The 20,950-nt window shown below is 35.3% G+C and overlaps 1 protein-coding gene across 3 annotated transcripts in view; it reads right to left on the bottom strand.

Moving 5' to 3' along the window:
• LOC108314578 (limbic system associated membrane protein) overlaps positions 1-20,950 on the bottom strand; it is a 637,397-nt gene that overhangs the window by 264,951 nt on the left and 351,496 nt on the right. For all 3 annotated transcript variants that reach the window (XM_017543520.2, XM_017543519.2, XM_017543518.2), the window contains exon 2: positions 16,228-16,460. In XM_017543520.2, coding sequence (XP_017399009.1) covers positions 16,228-16,460 — 233 coding nt within the window. The remainder of the gene's footprint in view (positions 1-16,227; positions 16,461-20,950) is intronic.

A 20,950-nucleotide genomic window follows, 5' to 3' on the forward strand; every position in this document is an offset into this window, starting at 1 on the left:
TGGATAACATTCAGTTTGGAGTTTGTGACTGGGCCAGCAAAGGATTCTACAAACAGCTGTTCACTCCAACTGTATGAGCAGTATGCTGAAGGTAGGTCCGAACCATTCTTATGCCAAGTGAAATAAGAAGAGAAATTTATAATTTTAAAACAGTTAGATTTATATGTCATTCATGATATTTATAATTTCATGAGACAGTAATGCCTCAAAGACAGTTATATTTCTAGTTTTTTGCAGCTATAATATTTTATTTTTTTATATTTGGTTGATATTTGTAAAAAATTATTGTTTGCTGTCTAGACAATCAAAATGCTTTTCCAGTGACCTGTACTGTAAAGGTCAGTACAGGTCATTGGAAAAAACATTGACCTGTACTGACCTGTAGTACAGTACAGGTCATTGGAGGGTTATACTTGGAATAAATTCAGACTGGTCATGTGGATCATCTTTACTTTCAGCACTTTTAGCATAAACTAGTTATGTTACCATAATCCGTTCCATTTCTTAAGCTCTTATATTATAAAATAGGGACTGTAGTATCTAACACCACACATTTTACAGGTATGCATACAGAAAACCCCAAAGTATTTTGTCTCAGCAGCTTTTCCAGATGGCTATTTCCTTGCCAACTCAAATTAAATATGCCCAAGAGAACTGTTCACTACCTTTTGTTTATATTCCTCCTCTGTGTCTAAGGAAGCAGCATGTTAGCAAAACAGGCAAACAAGAAAATAAACTAAAATGACTTGTAGAATCCAACACACCTGAGCTTAAATCATGACACTGGCACATATCAGTTGTATGAATTTGGTTATTTATTATTTTCTGTTTCTATTATTTCATCTATATTAGGGATGACAATACATAGTCGTGTTTGTGTACATTTTATAGATTATGAGCTTTTGGAACATATAGTAAGTGTCTTTATGCAGGCTGCTGTAACAAAATATCATAGACAGTGATTTATAACAACAGGAACTTATTTCTTGTGGTTCTGGAGGCTGCGAAGTTCAAGATTAAGGTGCCAACAGGTTTGGTTTCTGGTTAGGAACTACTTCCTGGTTCATAGATGGCTGACTTCACTGTGTCCTCTCAGAGTGTGGAAGGGGGAAAGGACCTCTCTGGGGCCTATTTTACAGAGGCACTAATCCCATAAGTGAGGGAAGAGCCTCGTCACTTCCCAAAGACTCCATTCCCAAATAGTATCACACTGGGATAAAGTTCTAACATGAATTTAGCAAGGACATAAACATTCAGTCATGCCAGGATTTCTTCCAGATAGGAGCTGCTGCACCAGCAACTGCCTGATGCTCCAGGTCATGGCAGAAGAACGAGCTATAGAAAATGTCTTCACTTCACTTGTAAACTCTTTATTGTTCTTCACACAAAACAAATATTTCTGTCAGATATTATAGTCTTCATTTGTTGAAAAATTGCCCCGTCCTTTTCACCCATTAGAATTATAATCTGGTTACCTTTTTTCTGATACTGCTGCTTTCCAGAAAGTGCCTCTGCAAACATCCTGCTTCAGATTATGTTTTCCATTTGAAGACCCCACCCATCATATTTACTAAATTAGCATCCTCAGTTGAAATTTTCAATCTCACAGCAAATAAAGGCTAAGATTCTCAACCACCTCTAAGTTCTTTATATGACACCTCAACCCTAATAGATCTCCTCCTATTCACCAATCACTGTCACTGTTCCTAAGACCACTTAACTTCCACATACTCATTGTTTATTTATCTAACTCCTATTTCCTTTAAACTACATTATTCACCTTTTTTTTGGTCCGGTGTGCCTGCCCCCATCCTTTTCTGCAAATAACTATTCTATATTTGATCTTTCAAACAACTGTGGAAATCTGATTTGTTACAGGGTTCCTGTGATATTACTATTTAGTAAGAGAAGCCTCAACTTAAAATTTCATTTATCTGATTTAGCAGAACAGTTCTTACCTTCCTAAGTTCTCCCCAACTTAAGGGAAAATATCAGTAACTCCCTTCAGTGTGCTAATCCCACAATTCTCACTTCAGGCTTCAACTTGACTAAATATATTCCTTTAATGTCTTCCTTTCTATATTCCTGTGATGCCTTAATATCTGAGCTTGTACCCTCCTAGAGAGCATATAATGTGTCTGCTTCAAATGGTAGCCCATGCATATAGATGACTCGGAAATATTACTGAAGTTGATGAAGAGAGAGATGAACAAAAATGTGGCATTACTGGCTAAGCTGCAAAACACAAAACCTAAAATTCTCATTTTACTCAAACCAATTCTACCATCTCATGCCTAGAGGCACTCAAGCAGTAAGGCTGCAGAGCTTATACACACTGCTGTGAAATGTAGACCTCGTACAGCAGCCGAGGTATATAAATATGCAAATCATAGATGTATATAGAAACAGCCTTCCAATAGAGAACACCAGCTGTCACAAGCAGCAAACTCACTCTGAGGACTTGGCACTGGTGAACTGGCAAATACCCCCTGGTTGTTGCTGCCCCATCAATCATGGGCTATTTGGCTGGGCAGCATTCTTGAACAGGTTTTTTCCCCTTTGTAACTCCATTAATGAACGCTATTTTAAAGGTGACGAAATAAGCCGCTGTAAAATTTGATGGACTGTCTGAGAGTCCATCTCTTGATGTACACCTTTCTGTATCTTGTCGTTTTTTCTTTTTTTAAATCTGCATCCCCCAAAACAAAACAAAAGCATCAAATTAATGTTTTATTTCTCTTTATTAAAGAATTATTAGGAAAGATTTTGCTGATATATTCTTGATGAGAAATGTTAGTAGTTTGTTAATTTTTTTTCAGACACTATTGAATACTATTGACCCTCAAGTTATCACAAATGGTTATGAAATTGAAATGGAATGGGAAGGAGTATGAAAAAATAAGCTGAATACTGACAAACGTGAGGTACCCAAAATCTATGGAAACTCCAATTTAGCAAGGGGATGAATAAGAAATTTACTTCTCAACAAACAACAAATAATGGTTTATAACCATGGAAGCATTCTGAGAGAAGTAAATATGTCATCGATTTTAAATAGCAGTATTATCCAGCAGAGAGCAGATCAATGAAAGTTGCATAGGTTTTCACATGCTTCAGGATATTAAAGAACAATCCCATTTCCCCTCTCTATAAACCATTCCATCCAGAAGAGCAATTTAAAATGTGCCATAAATCATTATCTGTTCAACAAGCAATCTGCATTCAGAAAAGTTATATCCATCCCTATTCTTCTTCCTTGGAACAATTTAAAATGCTCTCATTTTTGCTAAAATGTAGGTCTACTTTGGGTCTTCTGACTGGATATGCGGTAAAATATGGTAAGTTACTTTTCAAATTTAATATAGCAAATACTAGGAGAGAAACTGATGTATTTTCCTTAGAAAACTTAAAGTACTCAATGATTATTAGTTGGGTGATGTTTATTACAGCCTTATAAATGAGTTGATAAGACTTATTGCTGTTTCAAAGATAGAGTGAACAATGTGTAGATAATTACAAAGATTTGCTTCATCTACACAAAGGTAGAGTAATGAAGAATCATAATGAATAAAGACCAAGATTTTCATTAACTATCTCAACATTCTAAATATGATCACATCCTCTCCTGTGAACTTGAGTGTTTTAATGTTAGAAAGTAAGATATTCATTCATTACCAAGTATTTTGTGAAGTTCTGTGTGGTTTCAAAGAGAAACAGTACACATTCTGTATACTTTGGGAGCTTGTACTAGTAGAGGAAATAAGGTGTGTAATGAAACAGCTAAGTTATAAAGTGGAATGTGATATGTTTTAAGAGAGAGTTAAACGTGCTTCCCATATTAGACAAAAAGAACTTGCTTGTGGATAGCAACATCAACTAAGCCATGATCGAGATATTCCTTTATATAAACTGTGCGTGGTGATATTTTGAAAACTTCAATGGGAACCCATTGTTACCCTCTGCATAAAACCTTCGGTCAGTTTCTGTCACACTTAGAATACCCATATACACCCCAAAAAAAAAAGAAAAAAAAACACCAAATAGACCCTAACAGACCTGCAAGGCTCTGGGTACCTCCTCAACCTCCTCTTGTTTTCTGTCTGTCCCTTCTTACCATGTTTCAGCTCACTGTTCAGGGCCTTTCCACATGGTCTAGTTCTGCATAGTTCTGCAGTCATTCTCACACTCCATGTGTGGCCAACTCTACAGTCACAATTTTGGGGAAGACTTTGTTATCAGGATATAAAGTATGCACATAGAAGTAAATTTGGAACCATGTTGGGACTCACACAGCGCCACAGTCTTCTGTGTGAGCAGATTATCACTACTGTGAGTAGACAAAAGATTTTTAAGACAAGAAATGAAAATGACAGAGCTCTATTTAGTAAATGTCTTATAGAGATGTTCAGGACAGTTTAGAATACAGAAAGGTGAGTGTGAGACATACCTCTTTTCTCAGGAAAAAAAAAATCTGGGAAAGAGATAATGTTCTATGTTAGAGAAGGTAAGAAGGCACAGTTTACCAAAATGTTATCACTGATTGAAAAGAAGAGACAGATGGAATGAAGATGTTAGAACAACTGTGCTTTCAGGGAGATCAACTGTGCCATTATCAGAAACAGGGACATCAGAAAGAAAGAGATGTTTTGGAGGCAAATATTAATTTTTATTTGAGTATAATAAATGTGAAGTGGATGAGAGATGGAAATGCTTATAAGATATTTCTGGGCTAGAATTCAGAAAAATAAAGGGAAAGGCTGGCAATCAAGACTTGGAATCAAACTGTATAGATGTTACCATTAAAGATGAAGTAATCAATAGGACAAAATCAGAAAGGGAAGGGGAAGCAAGGACAGCTCTGATGAAACATAGAGGAATATGAAGATCATACAACTAAAAGAGATCTAGTTGACAGTCTGTGAGATAGAAGGAACATAAGAATGTGGCATTATTTCAGGAAATAAAGAGAAAAGGAATTGAAAAAACAGGCAATTATTTATAGTCTGCTTAAATAGAGGTCAAACAGCAGAATGACAAGACTGGCTCTTTAAAAAAGGAGGGTCACTGGGAAGGTAAAGTAGAGGCTATGGAACACAATCAGATAGGCAATTGAGTTAAAAATTAGCAAGTGATGAATGGAGAGACTTACTGAAAGCATATAGACTCAACTGAGATTAGAGGGTCTTTATAGAGTGCTCAGCAAAATGTTATTATATCCAACTTCCTAGGAATATGTAACACCCTTTAAATAAGGCGAAAGAGAATTATTATTAGAGTTTCTCGTGGTTGGAGACAGAAGAGTTCAATACAAGGTAAGATCGAATAAGAATTCTGGATACTAGTAAAGGGGACACTGAAACGTCAGACTGTAAGCTCTAGCTTGGCTAGACAGGCAAATACTGTCAGCAAATGGTTAAAGGAGCATCCATGAGGTCTTGATTTAAGTGTTCTTTTTTAAAATTTAAATTAGAAATTTATGCAGGAAATTGTTTATTCTGCAGTTTTACTTGAGGAGATTGACAAGGTCCTACCCACACAAAATCTTTGTCTTTGTTCCTCCTCCCTGAGACTTGTGCATGACTGTGCAGGCAGCATTATCTTTATGATATCTCTTTTAAAAATAATGTACCAGCCAGGTGCCATGGCTCACACCTGTAATCCCAGCACTTTGGGATGCAGAGGCTGGCAGATCACCTGAGGTTGGGAGTTCAAGACCGGCCTGACCAACATGGGAAGAAGTTTGAATGCCAGGCAGCCACTATAATGTTCATTATCATAGTATTTCTCAAATGACCTTAATTTAACTTCCCAATTCCTTATTCTGAATATTTATGACATTTTCCATAATTTTATTTAAAAATAATTCTGTAATGACCACTTTGCATAAAACTATTTGTATTTCAGATGGTTTTATTTCTACACACAACAGAAGTGAAATTATTGGGTCAAATGATACAAATATATTTTTAAACTTAGACATTACCCTAGGGAAAGTTTCCATTAATTTACATTCTCAACAGGGAGATATAAAAGTGTCAGTTTTCTGACACAAGAACAGAAAACCAAACACCACATGTTTTCACTCATAGGCGGGTGATGAACAATGAGAACACTTGGGCACAGGGAAGGGAGCAACACTCACTGGGCTGGTGGTTGGGTGGAGGGGAGGGGAGGGACAGCAGGGTGGGAGCGGGGAGGATGGGGAGGGATAATGCACACAAAAGAAATAAGTAAATTTTATTGCAAAAAAATTTTCAAACTTATGAAAAAAAAACTTTTCCTACTGACTTGTCAATTCTGGCCATTCTTATTTTGTTAACCCTTTCCTAGTATTACTAGTTTAAAAAATAACAATTTGTTGCTGTTTGACTTTGCATTTCCTTGATTATTAGTGAGGTTTTAATAATTTTTCATGTTTCCTATATGTATCCTTTTATAAACTGGCAATTTATGTCTTTGACAAAGTTTAGTCATATTTTCTTTATTCATTTTTTTAATTGTCTTCATTAATGTGTTGGAATCTGTTCATATACCAGTGGCATTAAAGCTTTATCTGTTTCTTTATTTTATTTTATTTCTTTGAGTTGGAGTATTGCTCTTTCATCCAGACTGGAGTGCAGTGGCACAGTCTCGGCTCACTGCCACGTCCGCATCCAGGGTTTAAGTGATCTCCTGCCTCAGCCTCCCAAGTAGCTGGGATTACAGTCATGTGCCACCACACCCAGCCAATTTTTGTATTTTTAGTAGAGATGGGATTTCACTTTATTCATCATGTTGTCTAGGTTGGTCTCAAACACTCTTGACCTCAGGTGATCCACCCTCCTTGGCCTCTCAAAGTGTTGAGATTATAGGCATTTGAGCCACTGCGTCCAGTTTATAGCTTCTTTTAATTTTATATACTTGCATTTGTGTAGCCAAATTTGTTTCTATGCTTTTCATTTACTTTTATGCTAAGACAGCCTTCCACACTCCACTGGAGAGACATATTTATTGATAATTCTTCTGGCCTTTTTCTTTACTTTTTGCTTTTAAATCTTTAAGCGATCTGATGTTAATTTTCATAAATGGCTGTTTAGTAAAAATACAACTATTTTTTCTTTAATTAATTCATCCAAAACCATTTGTTGAATAATTCCAGTTTCTCACTGACTTCATCATTATTTAATACGTTTTGCAGATGTAGTTTTCTAGGTGTAGAAGTCTTTCTTCCCAATAAAATAATAATTATTTTTTGAAGTTGGCTGTTTATGCCTGCCCATTGTTCATAATTAACTTGATAAATTTGGTGTAATTTCAATTTAAAAAGCCCCAAAGTAATTTTTAGATACATAAAGAATTTAGTTTACATTGGATATAATTATATTTTCATTTTAAACATCTTTATATCTTTAATGTCATTTGTTTTGCCATTCAAGATTTCATTGTATTGTAAAACAACAACAAAAAAATACACAAGCCTGTTCTCTTATCCTTTCCATTTCTGCATTTAGGTTCTCTACATTCCTTAATTAATTTATTCTTCAGTGTTCTTATATTTTTGCAGCTTTGTGAATAGCCATTTTTAGTATATTTTACATGTTTATTGTATCTATAGAAACTATAGATTTAATACATTTCTTCAGATAAATGTACAAGTTATCAAACTATTGTTAGTGTTAATATATTTGCTTATTAATTTACAAGTGTTTCTCTAGTTAATCATATTAGCTGGAAACAGTGATAAATTTTTATTTCCTCCTTTCCCATATTTAACCCAGTTTATTATCTTGTTCCATTGCATTGACTAGAACTCCTAGACTAACGTTAATAATAACGATTGTTGGTATACTTGGCATTAGTCCTGACTCTAATTACCCAACTGTTTCATGTTAAGAAATAAATCCTCTATACTTAGCTTATGAAATTTAGGAGTATTTTAAACACATCAAGAATAGAACTATAGCCTACGTATTTTGTTCCTCATGGGATTTTCTCACGATTTTTGTCCCTCGACTTTTTAACAAAATATATTTTATTCATACATTTCTTTATAATGGATTATGGTTGAAAAAACCTGCTTAATTATGCTGTATTTAATATTTAATTTTTTTTTACTTTAGGCCCAAGTTTTTAATCCTAATACCTGCCTTAAGTATTAGTATCTTAAGTATTATTATGTTTCACTTTGAAATAATTTCAAAGTTTGTAGAAAAGTTACAAGAATAATACGAATAATTCCCATGTATCGTTCACCCATGTGTCATGTCTTGTGCAGCAAAAAGATCACACAGTATACCCAGTTGTCATTTTTCTCTTATCTCCTTCAGTCTTCGGCAGTTCTTTAGTCTCTTGACTTTTATAAGCTTGACATTTATGAAGATTAGAGGCCAGTCTTTCTATAGAATGTCCTTTAATGCGGGTGTGACCAATGTCTTCTTATTATTAGACTTAGGTTCTGGGAAATATTTCACAGAAGTGATGTGTGTTCTGCTCATTGCCTCCTATCTTTTGGCAAATGATGTCAATTTGTCCCGTTACTGGTAGTGGTAACTTCAATCACTTGATTCATATTGTGCCACTTAGGTTTTACTACTTTTTAAATTATTATTTTCTCTCTTTATATATATATTCAATATATAGGTATTTCTATTATTTTCAATAGAATATACTTTGTGGGTAGCTAGTTAAACATTATTCCTTATTTCATTTTCTCTTGCAAGTTTTAGTATCCATTGATATTTCTTGCTTGAAATAATTATTTCTTTGATGGTTGCCAAATGGTACTTTTCAAGTTCCATCATCCCTTCTATTAGCACTCTATAATACAAAAGGGCATTATATTCTCTTTATTTAATGAGTAGTGTCTAGTTTATATCAGAATTATAATATATTGTAATTATTTCTTTCAGTAACTAATTGTCCCATTCTTGGCTGGTGAAAGTCCCTCTCAAGCTGGCTTCCGTGTACTTTTGGCATGACTTGTCATTTTTTGAGTACATTCTGGCCCAAAAGATGCTCCAAGTCATATTGTCCCTTCCTTGACCCAGTCCTGGTACCAGCTGTTTCTCCAAGTAACCCTTCCTTTTAGTGGATAGTGATATTTTAAAACCAACATGAGGATGCTAACTTTAGGTATATGAATTGCTACTGGGGTGTCCCTGCTCCAAGGCCTCTTAGTGGGCAGGGCTAGGAAATATACACATGTTTCTCTCCTCCCTCCCTCCCTCCCTCCCTCCCTCTCATCCCCCTCCCCACACCTGCCCCAATAAAACTTATGAGTAATCACTAATAACTTCAGCTTCAATCCAACACCACAAGGTTCATTTTAGCTTTCTCTCTGTCCACATTTACACTCTCTTCTCCAACTTAAGAAACTGGTTATCATTATCCTCAAAATATTTATCTACTTGCTCAATTCTCTTCAATGTAACCAAGGTCACAAAATTCCCAAATGTTTTCTCTTCAGCTGTTCTCTTGGGTGGGTCTGGCCTTTCAAAAATGCCTCCCCACTCAGAATCCTTCCTTCTGCAGGCCTTAGTACAGGTTGGGCTGCTCTTCCACAACACTTTAGCCTGCCTGATAGCCTTTTAAGAAATAAGAACGAAAGCAGCCTTATTGTATTTTTCTTACTTAATTTGTTTTTCACTCAGGCAGACCTAGGACTGGAAACATTGTAAAGACAACCCATGTCATACAGAGGAGTTTTGTCATAAAAAAAGTTGTTACCGAAAACAATAGAAATACATATATATATATGTATATATACATATATACACACACACATATATATATATATGTCATCTTCCTTGACTTTTTAAATGCATGAAATCAAAAAATTGTCTTTAATATTTTTAAGGTAATGTATAGAAAACATAAATGCTACAGATAATGATAGTTTATAGTAGCTTATTGTACTATGTAAACATATTTGAAAGGGTAGATCCCCTTATTTTAATACTTAAGATATCTGTATTAAAACTAGATCATGTGTGAATAGCCACATATGGTATTATGTAAATCCAAGTAAAAATAACTTGGCATAGACTGGATGTAGCTACAATATTTAGCAGAGGCAGTTAAAATAAGAAATAAATCTCTATCTCTACATCTTCCTAATAACCCTCAAAATTCTGCCCATAAGGTATTAAATTCTTCATAGATTCAATGATTCAAGATTTGAATATAGGTGAATATTAATCTCCATCTTCAAGTAACTTTCTTTTCTTTCATGAAGTCTAGATTTTTATACTGAGCCAACTCTGGTGCCACTATTGATACTAAGATAACTTTTTCACTTTTCCCTTATTTTCTCTCCTTCGAAGAAGGACAAAAGCAGTTTAGATTAGAAAGTATGTGGATGTATATGGTTTATTTAATTTAATAACTAAAAGATGGACTACAGGTATATAAAAAGGGTTGGGAGATAGTTAATTATGCTTGGTTGGGATTGGTTTATAAAAAATTTGAAGTCCTTTCTACAGGGAAGAATATCAAGTTAAAACTTCATGGGGTAATATTCCTAACCATCTTAACTAAAAAGTTTCAGTTCTTCCCTTTCATTAGCTGTCTGCTTGCTGATGTGAACAGTGAAATTTTTCAAGTCTGAACCTAATCTATTAGCAGTCAATCAAGAGGCTATTGTCTGAAAAATTAAGCTGAAGAGTAGAAAACTTGGTACGCTTCAGCATATCAAATTCAAATGAGAAAATTCCAGTTTATCACTAAGATTGTTAATAAACAAAATTAACACTAAGAACAAATCTAAAACTTCCAATTCTTATTTTATTAGAATGCCTTAAAATTTAAAAAGAGCTCTAGGCTGAATTTTGAATAAAATTTTATAGGCAATGTATAATTGCTGAAAACGATAATCCATGCAACATGATATTTATTAAGAAAGGGAAGGAAGAAGGGTGGGAGTGAAGGAAGAAAGAGTAACAAAGAAAGGAGAGAGATTCGGAGTGAAAAACGAGATACTTCCTTGGAGTTCTGGGTAACAGATTTTGGTCAGCATTCAGAGTGGTTAACAGGATCGTAAAACTTGCTTCTAAAAATTTAAATCCTAGAAACAATAAGTTCTAGACTAATCATTAAAAATGTAAACTGGGGGCCAGGCTCAGCGGCTCATACCTGTAATCCCAGCACTTTGGGAGGCTGAGATGGTAGATCACAAGGTCAAGATATCGAGATTATCCTGGCCAACCTGGTGAAATACAAAAATTAGCCAAGCGTGGTGGTGTGTGCCTGCAGTCAGCTACTCGGAGGCTGAGGCAGGAGAATTGCTTGAACCCAGGAGGCGGAGGAGGTTGCAGTGAGTCAGGATTGCACCACTGCACTCCAGCCTGGCGACAGAGAGAGACTCCATTTCAAAAAAAAAAAAAAAAAAAAAATTGAGTTGGGCTTCCTAATATTTAAGTTTCAATTATTAAATTTAAAGGGCATCTTAGAGACATTACAATTTTAAGTCATTATAAAAATTCTAGGATTAATGAGATACAGGAAATGAGGCTTTTTAAATGTAGAGATTTTAAAAAACACACACCAAACATGTTGGTCTTGTAAGGAGTCCCACTCTCATATTTTTCACAATTATATTATTTTAAATAAAGTAATTATGCAATAAAAATTTTCTGGCAACTAATGGATAGAGTCCCACAAGCCATATGTGTGATTCAAGTCAGTATGGAGAAAAATGTATGGGATTCTATTTAATACTACAGTGAAATTTAAGTCTTTATTTAGAAATACATTTTAAAACTTCAAAATGTTAAAAAAATCATCTCCAATATTAGTATTTGCAGATTAGGCTATTTTAAAAACAACATTAACCAAATTAGAATAGTATAAAAATGGGAGCAAAAGATTCAGCCTAAAAATGACCGCTCTATTATTGGTACCAACTTAACAATTAGGCAATATATAAATTGAAAATATGATAAAAGATGTGTTGTAAAGTATGGTGAACGGGATATTTAAAAATAAGATTCACAGTTTAAAATGTTGTCATGTCAGGATTTCCTTTGTATTCACACACACATGGAAGTTTTTAATGTAACATTTAAAACAAATTCCATAGCTCTTGGACCCAGTATTCCCTGGGCTCAAGCACATGTGATTAATCTATGTTTTTGATGAGTCCACAGATATTTTAGATTTTTTACTATTATAAGGCTCTAGTACCTGCTCTGTAGAATTTTACATTTAATTTGATTCAATGTCATATAGGAAAATGAGCAGGCAGGCAGCAGTAAATGCCTCTCACTGATTGCTTAGATCCTTAGAATAGTAGTTCTTGATTTTTGTATGTGTGCATCTGAATCACCTGCAGAGCATAATTATTCAAAGTTTAGGTTCCATTTTTAGAAATTCTGATTCCATTGTTCTGGATGTGGTTCTCCAGAATCTGCATTTTGCCAAGCATAGTAAACCAACATGTTGCCTTGCTGAAGGCTATGCAAGAATCATATCTAGAAATGTTAGTTTAAGAAGCTATCTATGGTAGAATGCTGCGAATGTTCATTGCAGCAGTGTTCACAATAGCAACAACACGGAATCAACCTAAGTGCCATCAATCACAGACTGGATAAAGGAAGTGTGGTATACCTAGACATACTATGATTATTCAAAAAAAAAAAAAAAACAAGATCATGTCTTTTTCAAATACACAGGTGGAGCTAGAGGCTATCATCCTTAGCAAACTAATGCAGAAACAGAAAACCAAAAACCATATGTTCTAACTTATAAGTGGGAGCTAAATGATAAGAACTTATGAACACAGAGAAGGAAGCAACCGACACTGAGGTCTATTTGAGGGTGGAGGGTGGGAGGAGAGAGAGGATAAAAAAAGATAACTGTCGGGTACTGAGCTTAATACCTGGGTGTTGTAACAATATGTACAACAACCCCCCATGACATGTGTTTATCTGTGTACCCCCAAACCTAAAATAACTATTTAAAAAGGAAGCTCTCTAGAATCCTAAGGAAGTAAAGCTGAAAACTGGATGCTAAGGAAAAGGACAGCTGAAAACATAGGCTAGAGGGACCCAAAATAAAAACTTGAAAGAGCCTACTACAAGAATTATAGGCAATGAGTAAAGGCATCTGTTAGACTCTGGGTAGCACCTTAGGCCGGGAGTGAGCTTTATGGAAACACTGGAGCACCAGCAACATCATGGTATCATCAACACTGTTGTTATCAACATCATCATTAACCTACTGGGTAAGAAAATACAATCTCCAGACACTGGACTAGAAGTTTAACAGATCATCTAATTTAATCCCTAAAATAAATTTAGGAGGATTTAAAATGTTAGTTTTATGTATATTTTCCTTATGACAAAACTGAGCCTTAGAGAAATTAAGTGGTTTACCCCCACAGTATATTTAAATAGCAAGAATGAAAACAGATTTGAATCATGCAATGCAACTCTGCAGAGCCCACCTTCTAAACTGCTATTCTCGTAGCACCTTTGAGCTCAGGGTGGCCTCACTATTGTGTAAGGAAAAGGAATATAGCATTTACACAATGATTAGTTGAACTGCATTTTCAGAAACCATGGAGGGTGATCGAGGCAGGACATAAAAAATCAAAAGTATCTTAGATCTAAAGAAAGATGCCGTGAGGTTAGGGAAAAGGGAGATGTCAGTCATTCCTATTAGTAATAACTTTGATGTGATGGAAACAATGTGGAGTTAAAGAATGGAGTAGAAATTAATGGGAACAGGGTGAATGGATGGAACCTCTGATGGTCATAAGGCTGAATGCCCCAAGGTGGTGTGATTCAGCCATCTGGTGCTTGAGATCAAATTATCTAACATGCATGTAACTGTCCGAAAACTTCCCTTGGTGATTCAGGCTTAAGGAAGAGACCATGCTTTCTTCATCCCCCTTGTAAGTACAAGCTTTGTTGCTGACTTTTTCTGTCAAAACAATGTGGCTGGGAACAAAATACAATAATATCTTTAATCAGACAAATGTGGGTTTAAAACCCTGTCCTAAGCCATCAGAGAGCCTTGGGCAGGCTCCTTCCTATCTCTGAACTTTAAGCTTTTGCACATACATAAAATAAAGTGATAAATATCTACTTAAAATAATATTACTAGAATGAAATGAGACAGTAGATAACAGTAGATAAACAGTACTTGGCACTTAGTAGGTTCTTCTCCAACCCTTAAGTTAAATTTAATTTCACTTGCACTGCCATGTCAGGAAGGTACATGCAGTATCTAACATAGTTTTAGTTCTAGCCCTTGAGAGATGGTCATGTTTGTAGCTTAAGAATACAAAGGTAAATAAGAAAAAGAAGAGGAACATGGGGCATTTGGTGCTAAGAGCTCAGACTTAAATATAAATTCTTAACTATAAATCCTTAAATTAATCTTTAAAGTAATGGCATAAAAACAAAAACCCAAAAATCTCCATTCCAGTGGAAAGTGCTTTAGGTTTCTAGATCTGCTTGGCACTCAACTATTCTCTGCACTGTCTTGTGACCTTGAGCAAGAAATCTAAATTCAATAAACTTCTGTTTGTTCATCTAGAAACCAAGGGATACAATGCTCAGATTGTCAAATTTATTCAGTATGGGACAATACACAATTACTAGTTACAGTCTCTAGTGGCTTTTTAGTGACATCAAAGGTCATAAAGCTAAAATTGTATAGAAATATCATCAAGCAATTTTTTTCAGGCATAATCCATTATAAAGAAATATATGAATAAACAATCTTACCTCAAAAGTCAAAGAAGAAAAATCATGAGAGAATCTCAATAACTGGTCAGTAGGTAAAATCTGTTCTAAGGGGTCCTAAGTAAACTAGTTATCTCCCCTTCTGCCATTGAATTTAGTAGAATTTTTTATTTTGTTTTGATGTGTGTGTGTGTGTGTGTGTGTGTGTGTGTGTGAATAAATGTGTGCTTGTATTTGTTTTGAGGGAGTTGGTAAATTAACCCTTTGACATATTAATGTATTTCTGGTTACGTTTACAAATTTAAATAGGTTGCCTAAGATCCATACCCTGGTGTCACTCTTGTAATGGAGCTTAAGTCCTCTCTACTAAGCTAAAAGAAAAGCATCTTATGCTTTGACTGTGATTGGAACTTTGTAAGCTACTAGACATGCTTTTCACAAGCAATAAAATGAAGCTGTTGGCCATTGCAAATGGACCAAAATAGAGGTCACATGACTAAAACACCCCTGCACCAGGCAGTCTCTGATGTATTTTATTCCAGTTTCAATCTATTAATCAGAGGAGTTGGGAAAGCAATAATTTAAATGTTGCAATAATCAATTCCATAACATATTAATAGAAGCTACAGTCAAACATTGCCACACCACTGACTGCATTGGAACCTTGACAGGAGCCCTAGGGCCATGCCTAATTTGCATTAAATTTACATAAAATTATAAATCAAGAATACATGAACACAGCCCTAATGTTTGTTAGTGCTTAGATCTTTCCTGATAGATACATTGAAACTGCTGGTGGTTGGACTTCACTTGCAATAAAATTGTGCAGCTGATCAGCTTTGTTCTCATTCTGCAATTATAAGGGAAGAAATCCAACAGAGCAATAGTTTGGGGGCATGTGAATGCCATTTAGGATTTTTATTCCGTAAAACTATGACTCAGATATGCCCTTGGAAACCCCGATCTAGAAGCAAATTGTCCCCAATGACTTTGCAGATCGTTGTCACTGGATTTGATCACCAGTAACTTGTCATTAGTAGAGATACAAACCACACAGAAACCTGGGCTGCTGAAAAAATTAAAAAGTCCTCTGGAAAATTTTATTTTTCCAGAAGAATTTTGCTATCATAAAAGAAAGATAATTAGTGATGATCTTCAGGGTGAGGACGGATAAACCCAAACTTTCTTCAACTCAGCAAAGCATCTGGTACTTAATTGAGTGGAAAAGTATACTTCTTATGGCTCTAAGCATCCTATGTGTTCTGGTATCCCTGATTTACCTTGTTCCATCAGCTGTGGCTTTTGCTATATGTTTTCACACTCAGTGCTTGGTGAAAACATTTTCGCCAATGGCACTGGCTCACAGTAACAGGAGTATCTCCTCTATATTGTTTTTGGTCCTCTCATTTTAAGACTCTTCTAGACAGAAAATTGATGCTTAAGAGCAATAGTATCTTTGAAAATATTTCTTTTCATAAAGGCCTCTACAAATACTTTGTACATTATTACTCTGCAAATCCCACCTCTTTCTTACTGCCCTTGTATCCCACACTTTCCTTACCTTGTACGATCAAGTAAACTTGGGAGGTCTTGGGCTCATGCTGTGTCTGAACTGAGCAAGTGTAGGAACCCTCATCATAGACATCCACCTTCTGGATTCGGAGGCTGTATTCCAGAGAATGGCGTTTCTCCAGCTCAACCCGTGGGTCCAGAGACCACTTGTCATGTCCAGCAAAAATGATGCCAGAACGGTTCAACCAGGCCACCTTTGAGTTCTTGTCTTCTACAACACACCTGACAGAGCAGAGTAACAATATTAGTGCTTAACAACAACTATTTCTGCATTTCTTCTCTAGGCAAGCAGACTCAACAAGTCCAAACAAGAAAAATAATTATACGTAGAATGAATTATTGCCATGCCATTTCTTGGAGTCCTTAGAATTTTCACTATTTCTTTTAAGATCTAATTACCATCCAGTGGATGGATGTCATCATATTAGACTCAGTTCAGCAATAAACAATGAGAGTATGAGTAATGAAGGCAAAGTTGAATTAGTATTGACTTCCCACTGGATTATCATCTTCTTGTTTAGGAAAAGGCCATTCACACAGAACTCCATCTGTTTATGTAATTTTGAGAATTATACAATGGATATCGTGGCACTTTTACTCTATCTTGAGCTGTGTTTACTCCTTATAAAGTATTTCCTATAGAAATTCTGTAATGATAGATTAGTTATACTCCATCGTCATAGGAATTAGACTAGATTTCTGAGTTGACTTCTAATCCCTACAAGTTTGGAATGCTCACTTCTGGGAGTGAAAATTGTGTGAGCAGATTCAGGCATAAGGGGATAGGTGTTATGACAAGGAAATCAAAGCAAACATCATGTAGCATAAGTTTGGTTACAGCTGCTGAGGGCATAAGCTTGTTTGGTGGCAAGTTAGGTTGCTACCAGCATTTCTTGTCACACTGAATGCATGCAATCTTAACAAAGATGAAGAAACTAATTTTGTAGTTCACAGACCAATAGATTAAAAAAGGTAAAGAAATAATGCTTATTTGAATTACTGCTTAAAACGTAAAAGGGTCTCTTTCTGAAATTTGAAATGAAGAGGCAAAGAACATGCATTAGTGAAAGAGGGGTAAATACTTTTTGGTGAGTATGGTTTTCTCCTTCAGTTCCAGCAAGAGTCTTGCAATGGAATAATCTAGCAGAAAACAAAAACAAAAAACCTTCTGTCTGCATCCCTGTGGCAAGATTTATGTCTACCCCACAGGGAGATGTCCCAAACCCTGTTCACAGCTGGAAAGCCAGCTGCTCACACTCTGGGGCAGAAGGGAATGAACAGAAAGATCCATGAACACCACAGCAGGACAATTAAGACACCCCATTCCCCTGTATTTTCTAAAACAAGTAAAATCCAGCTTTTCTCTCAGGTCAAAACAACTAAACATAGACAGAAAATTGATGCATAACCCATAGGCTGTCCACATAGGAATGTAGAGGCCAACTGTGTCTCTTACATGAAAAAGGAAAGCTAAGTATTTTTAAATACCTCATCTATGGTATAATACAAAGACCTCCTTATTAATTTTAAGTGAATTGTATATTTCTTTTAGAGGGATAATTTTTTTTTTTGAGACAGGTTCTTGTTCAGTCACCAAGGCTGGAGTACAGTGGCCTGATCATAGCTTATTGCAGCCTTGAACTACTGGGCTCAAGCAATCCTCATGCTTCAGCCTCCTAAGTAGCTAGGATTATAGGTGTATGCCACCAGGACTAGCTAATTTGAAAACAATTTTTTTAGAGATGGGGTCTTGCTGTGTTGACCAGGCTACCCTCAAGTGATCTTCTCAACTTGGCCTCCTTAAGCACCGGGATTATAGTCATGAACCACCATGCCTGACCCTTGAGTAAGAATTTGACTTAATAAGTTGGGTGCCAAGATACACAGGTCTTACTTTACTTCTTTACCTATTTGTTTTCATAAACATAACTAGATTTAGGTATCATTTGATATCTCCATTTCCCAGTATGTGCTTCTCTGCCATGCAGATATTATTGAGTGTAAATTAGGTGTTTAATAATTTGGAGGCCTTTTATCATGAGCACCAAGCTAACTTCATGAATGCTTTCTGCTTCATCCAGACTCAGTTTTCCTTTTTCTCTTCTCCTCTCTTGTGGCATCATTTCTCTGTCCATGGTGATGTTTGCAGCACCTCTGAATTTAAAGTCATTGATGAATGAATTAATAGGCTGTTTGCTGTCTTACTCAAGGCCATTAATGAAATTGCTGAACGTAGATTTACCATGTTTATTCTAATAAGAAGAATAGAAATTTACCCATGTAAATGTGTTTTGAATCTTCTATCAGTTTTCCCTGTGCATGTTTCTCATCTGCACAGCTTAACACAAGAATGGCCAGATTTGCTACATTATAGATGTATTGTGAATGCCTCTTAGCCCCAAATATGGCTCTAATCTCCCCACTTTGAAATAAAAAAAATACTATATAATATAGTTTACATAAATATGGCCTGTGAATCAAATAAAAACAGCAATTTTTTACCTTGTTCATTTGGATACCACCAATAACTAATCTGGGATAAAACAGGTACTTAATAAATACCTGTCTTGTGAACTAACTGGGTCACACATGCAGATACAGGACATTTGATAACCTATATTTCACGTCCCAATCCCAAGTCCTATAGAATCCACAAATAAATTGGACAGATTTCCTTAACAACATAAGGTAAAGTTTCTAAGTTGGGACTTTATGGTCCTTTGTCATTTTAGCAATTTTCATTCATGGAAAAGTTAAAATCATACAGATCACTATTCCATATTATTCTTTGAGGGTGTTCAGATCTTTCTTATAAAGAAGTATTTGACTATTTCAGCAAAATTGACAGAGGCATAAAAGTTCATCTATAAAACAATGTATTATGTGTAAATTTTGTTATGACAGTTTACATGGCACCTTATTTTTTACTTTGGGTTTTATCCATATTTATTTTTAAAATTCATCTTTTACTGACAAACAAGTATATAGTATATTAAAATACATATATACTTTTTACTAACTCAGATGGTTAACCCAACTTCAAGCACCAGAACACAATACAGTATAGTATTTTTAAAATGGAAACCACTTTTCCAGATCTTTTGGGGTTCCTTTTTACGTACTCAATAGTTGCAAAATAAATATATTAGCTCTATAAACTAGAAAATAATCCTTCTACAATGTGACTAAAACTTTCTTAATAAAAAGTGGGTAAAGGAATAATGCAATTTCAGAACTAAATATTTTCTTTATTTTAAAATGTTAATTTAAGGTGGCAACTAGTTTTAATCATTAAAAAAGTACACATAACAAAGATGGTAGGACCAGGCATGGTGGCTCATGCCTGTAATCCCAGCTCTTTGGGAGACTGGAGGCAGGAGGATCACTTGAACTCAGGGGTTCAAGGAGTGAGCTATGATCACATCACTGCACTCCAGCCTGGGCAACAGAGTGAGACCTTGCTTCTAAAAAAATAAAAAACAAAAATAGAAAGAAAGAAAAGAAAAGATAGTAAACCAAAATCAGTCATTTTAATTTGTGGAGCTCTATCTATTTTATTAAGAGAGAATAACCAGTCATACAGTGTACTGACAGACCACCCGGCTATAGTGAAATAAGAAATGCTGATATAAATATAGACCCAGGTTCCCAGAATTCACTGACTCACCAATAAGCACCATGGGCTTGCATCTCTGATTATGTTGGCTCAACTGTTCATTAGGCAGGCCTGTGGAGTAAATGAGAAATCTCGGGCCATGCCATTATAATGTGATAATAATGAATTATCACTTACCTAGAATGTTGCCACAATTTAGTTCTAAACTTTATACCTAATGATTTTATCTCCAAAATCAACCTGTGCTAAAGCAAGAAAAATGTGAAGAGATGGATTTCAAAAACCTGTTAGTGTTATTTGTTGTTTTAATAGACTGTTGTCTTGAGGAACACATGACATTGCAAATAATTCCCAGGTTTAGAATGAATTGGATCCTAATGACAGTGGGTGTTAGTGCCACGAGGAAAGGATCAGAGAACGTCCTTCCACTTTGGGTGGGTTTTATGGATGGCAGCTGAGGACATGGACATATGCTACAAAGTGCCACCTCTCCAGAAAATCTTCTCTCATTAGTGTAACCTTCTTAAAACTTCCTTTTTATGACCTTATCATACTTCACATTGCTTAGAGTTATTTGCACTCACCTTTTCTCATAAACTTATTGAGACAGTGACCTTCTTGTGATTCACCTCTGGAGCCCTCAATGAGCCTAGCAACCTAAATATACCATGTGTGTAGTAGATACATGCTGAAATGTTGAATAAACAAACTGAATTTAATTTACCAAATTACATTTGGTCAACTATAAAATATTCATTAATTGTCTAATAGGTACAGTAAAGATGGATAACTCTTTTAACATTTCTTAGGAAATAATTAAAGTTATTAGATATAAAGGGAAATTCAAAGAGAATTATTGAGTGTGGTATTAAAATGAATGTAAAGGAGAGAAAAAAATGTGTTCCTGTGTCCACTATAAAGAAAGATTATCTCTAGGAACTAAATGATCTATATTGCATGTGAAAAACTGTGAAAAATAAATATAACTTACTAAATAAGTGCTTAGTAGGTTGCTCATGTTAACCATGAACCCTCGAATCAGATGGATTACCTACCTCAACTATAAACCTATGATTTTTAAAAAATCATCTTTAGA

This window comes from Cebus imitator, unplaced genomic scaffold (genome assembly GCF_001604975.1).
Source record: "Cebus imitator isolate Cc_AM_T3 unplaced genomic scaffold, Cebus_imitator-1.0 Scaffold157, whole genome shotgun sequence".
Classification (NCBI taxonomy): domain Eukaryota; kingdom Metazoa; phylum Chordata; class Mammalia; order Primates; family Cebidae; genus Cebus; species Cebus imitator.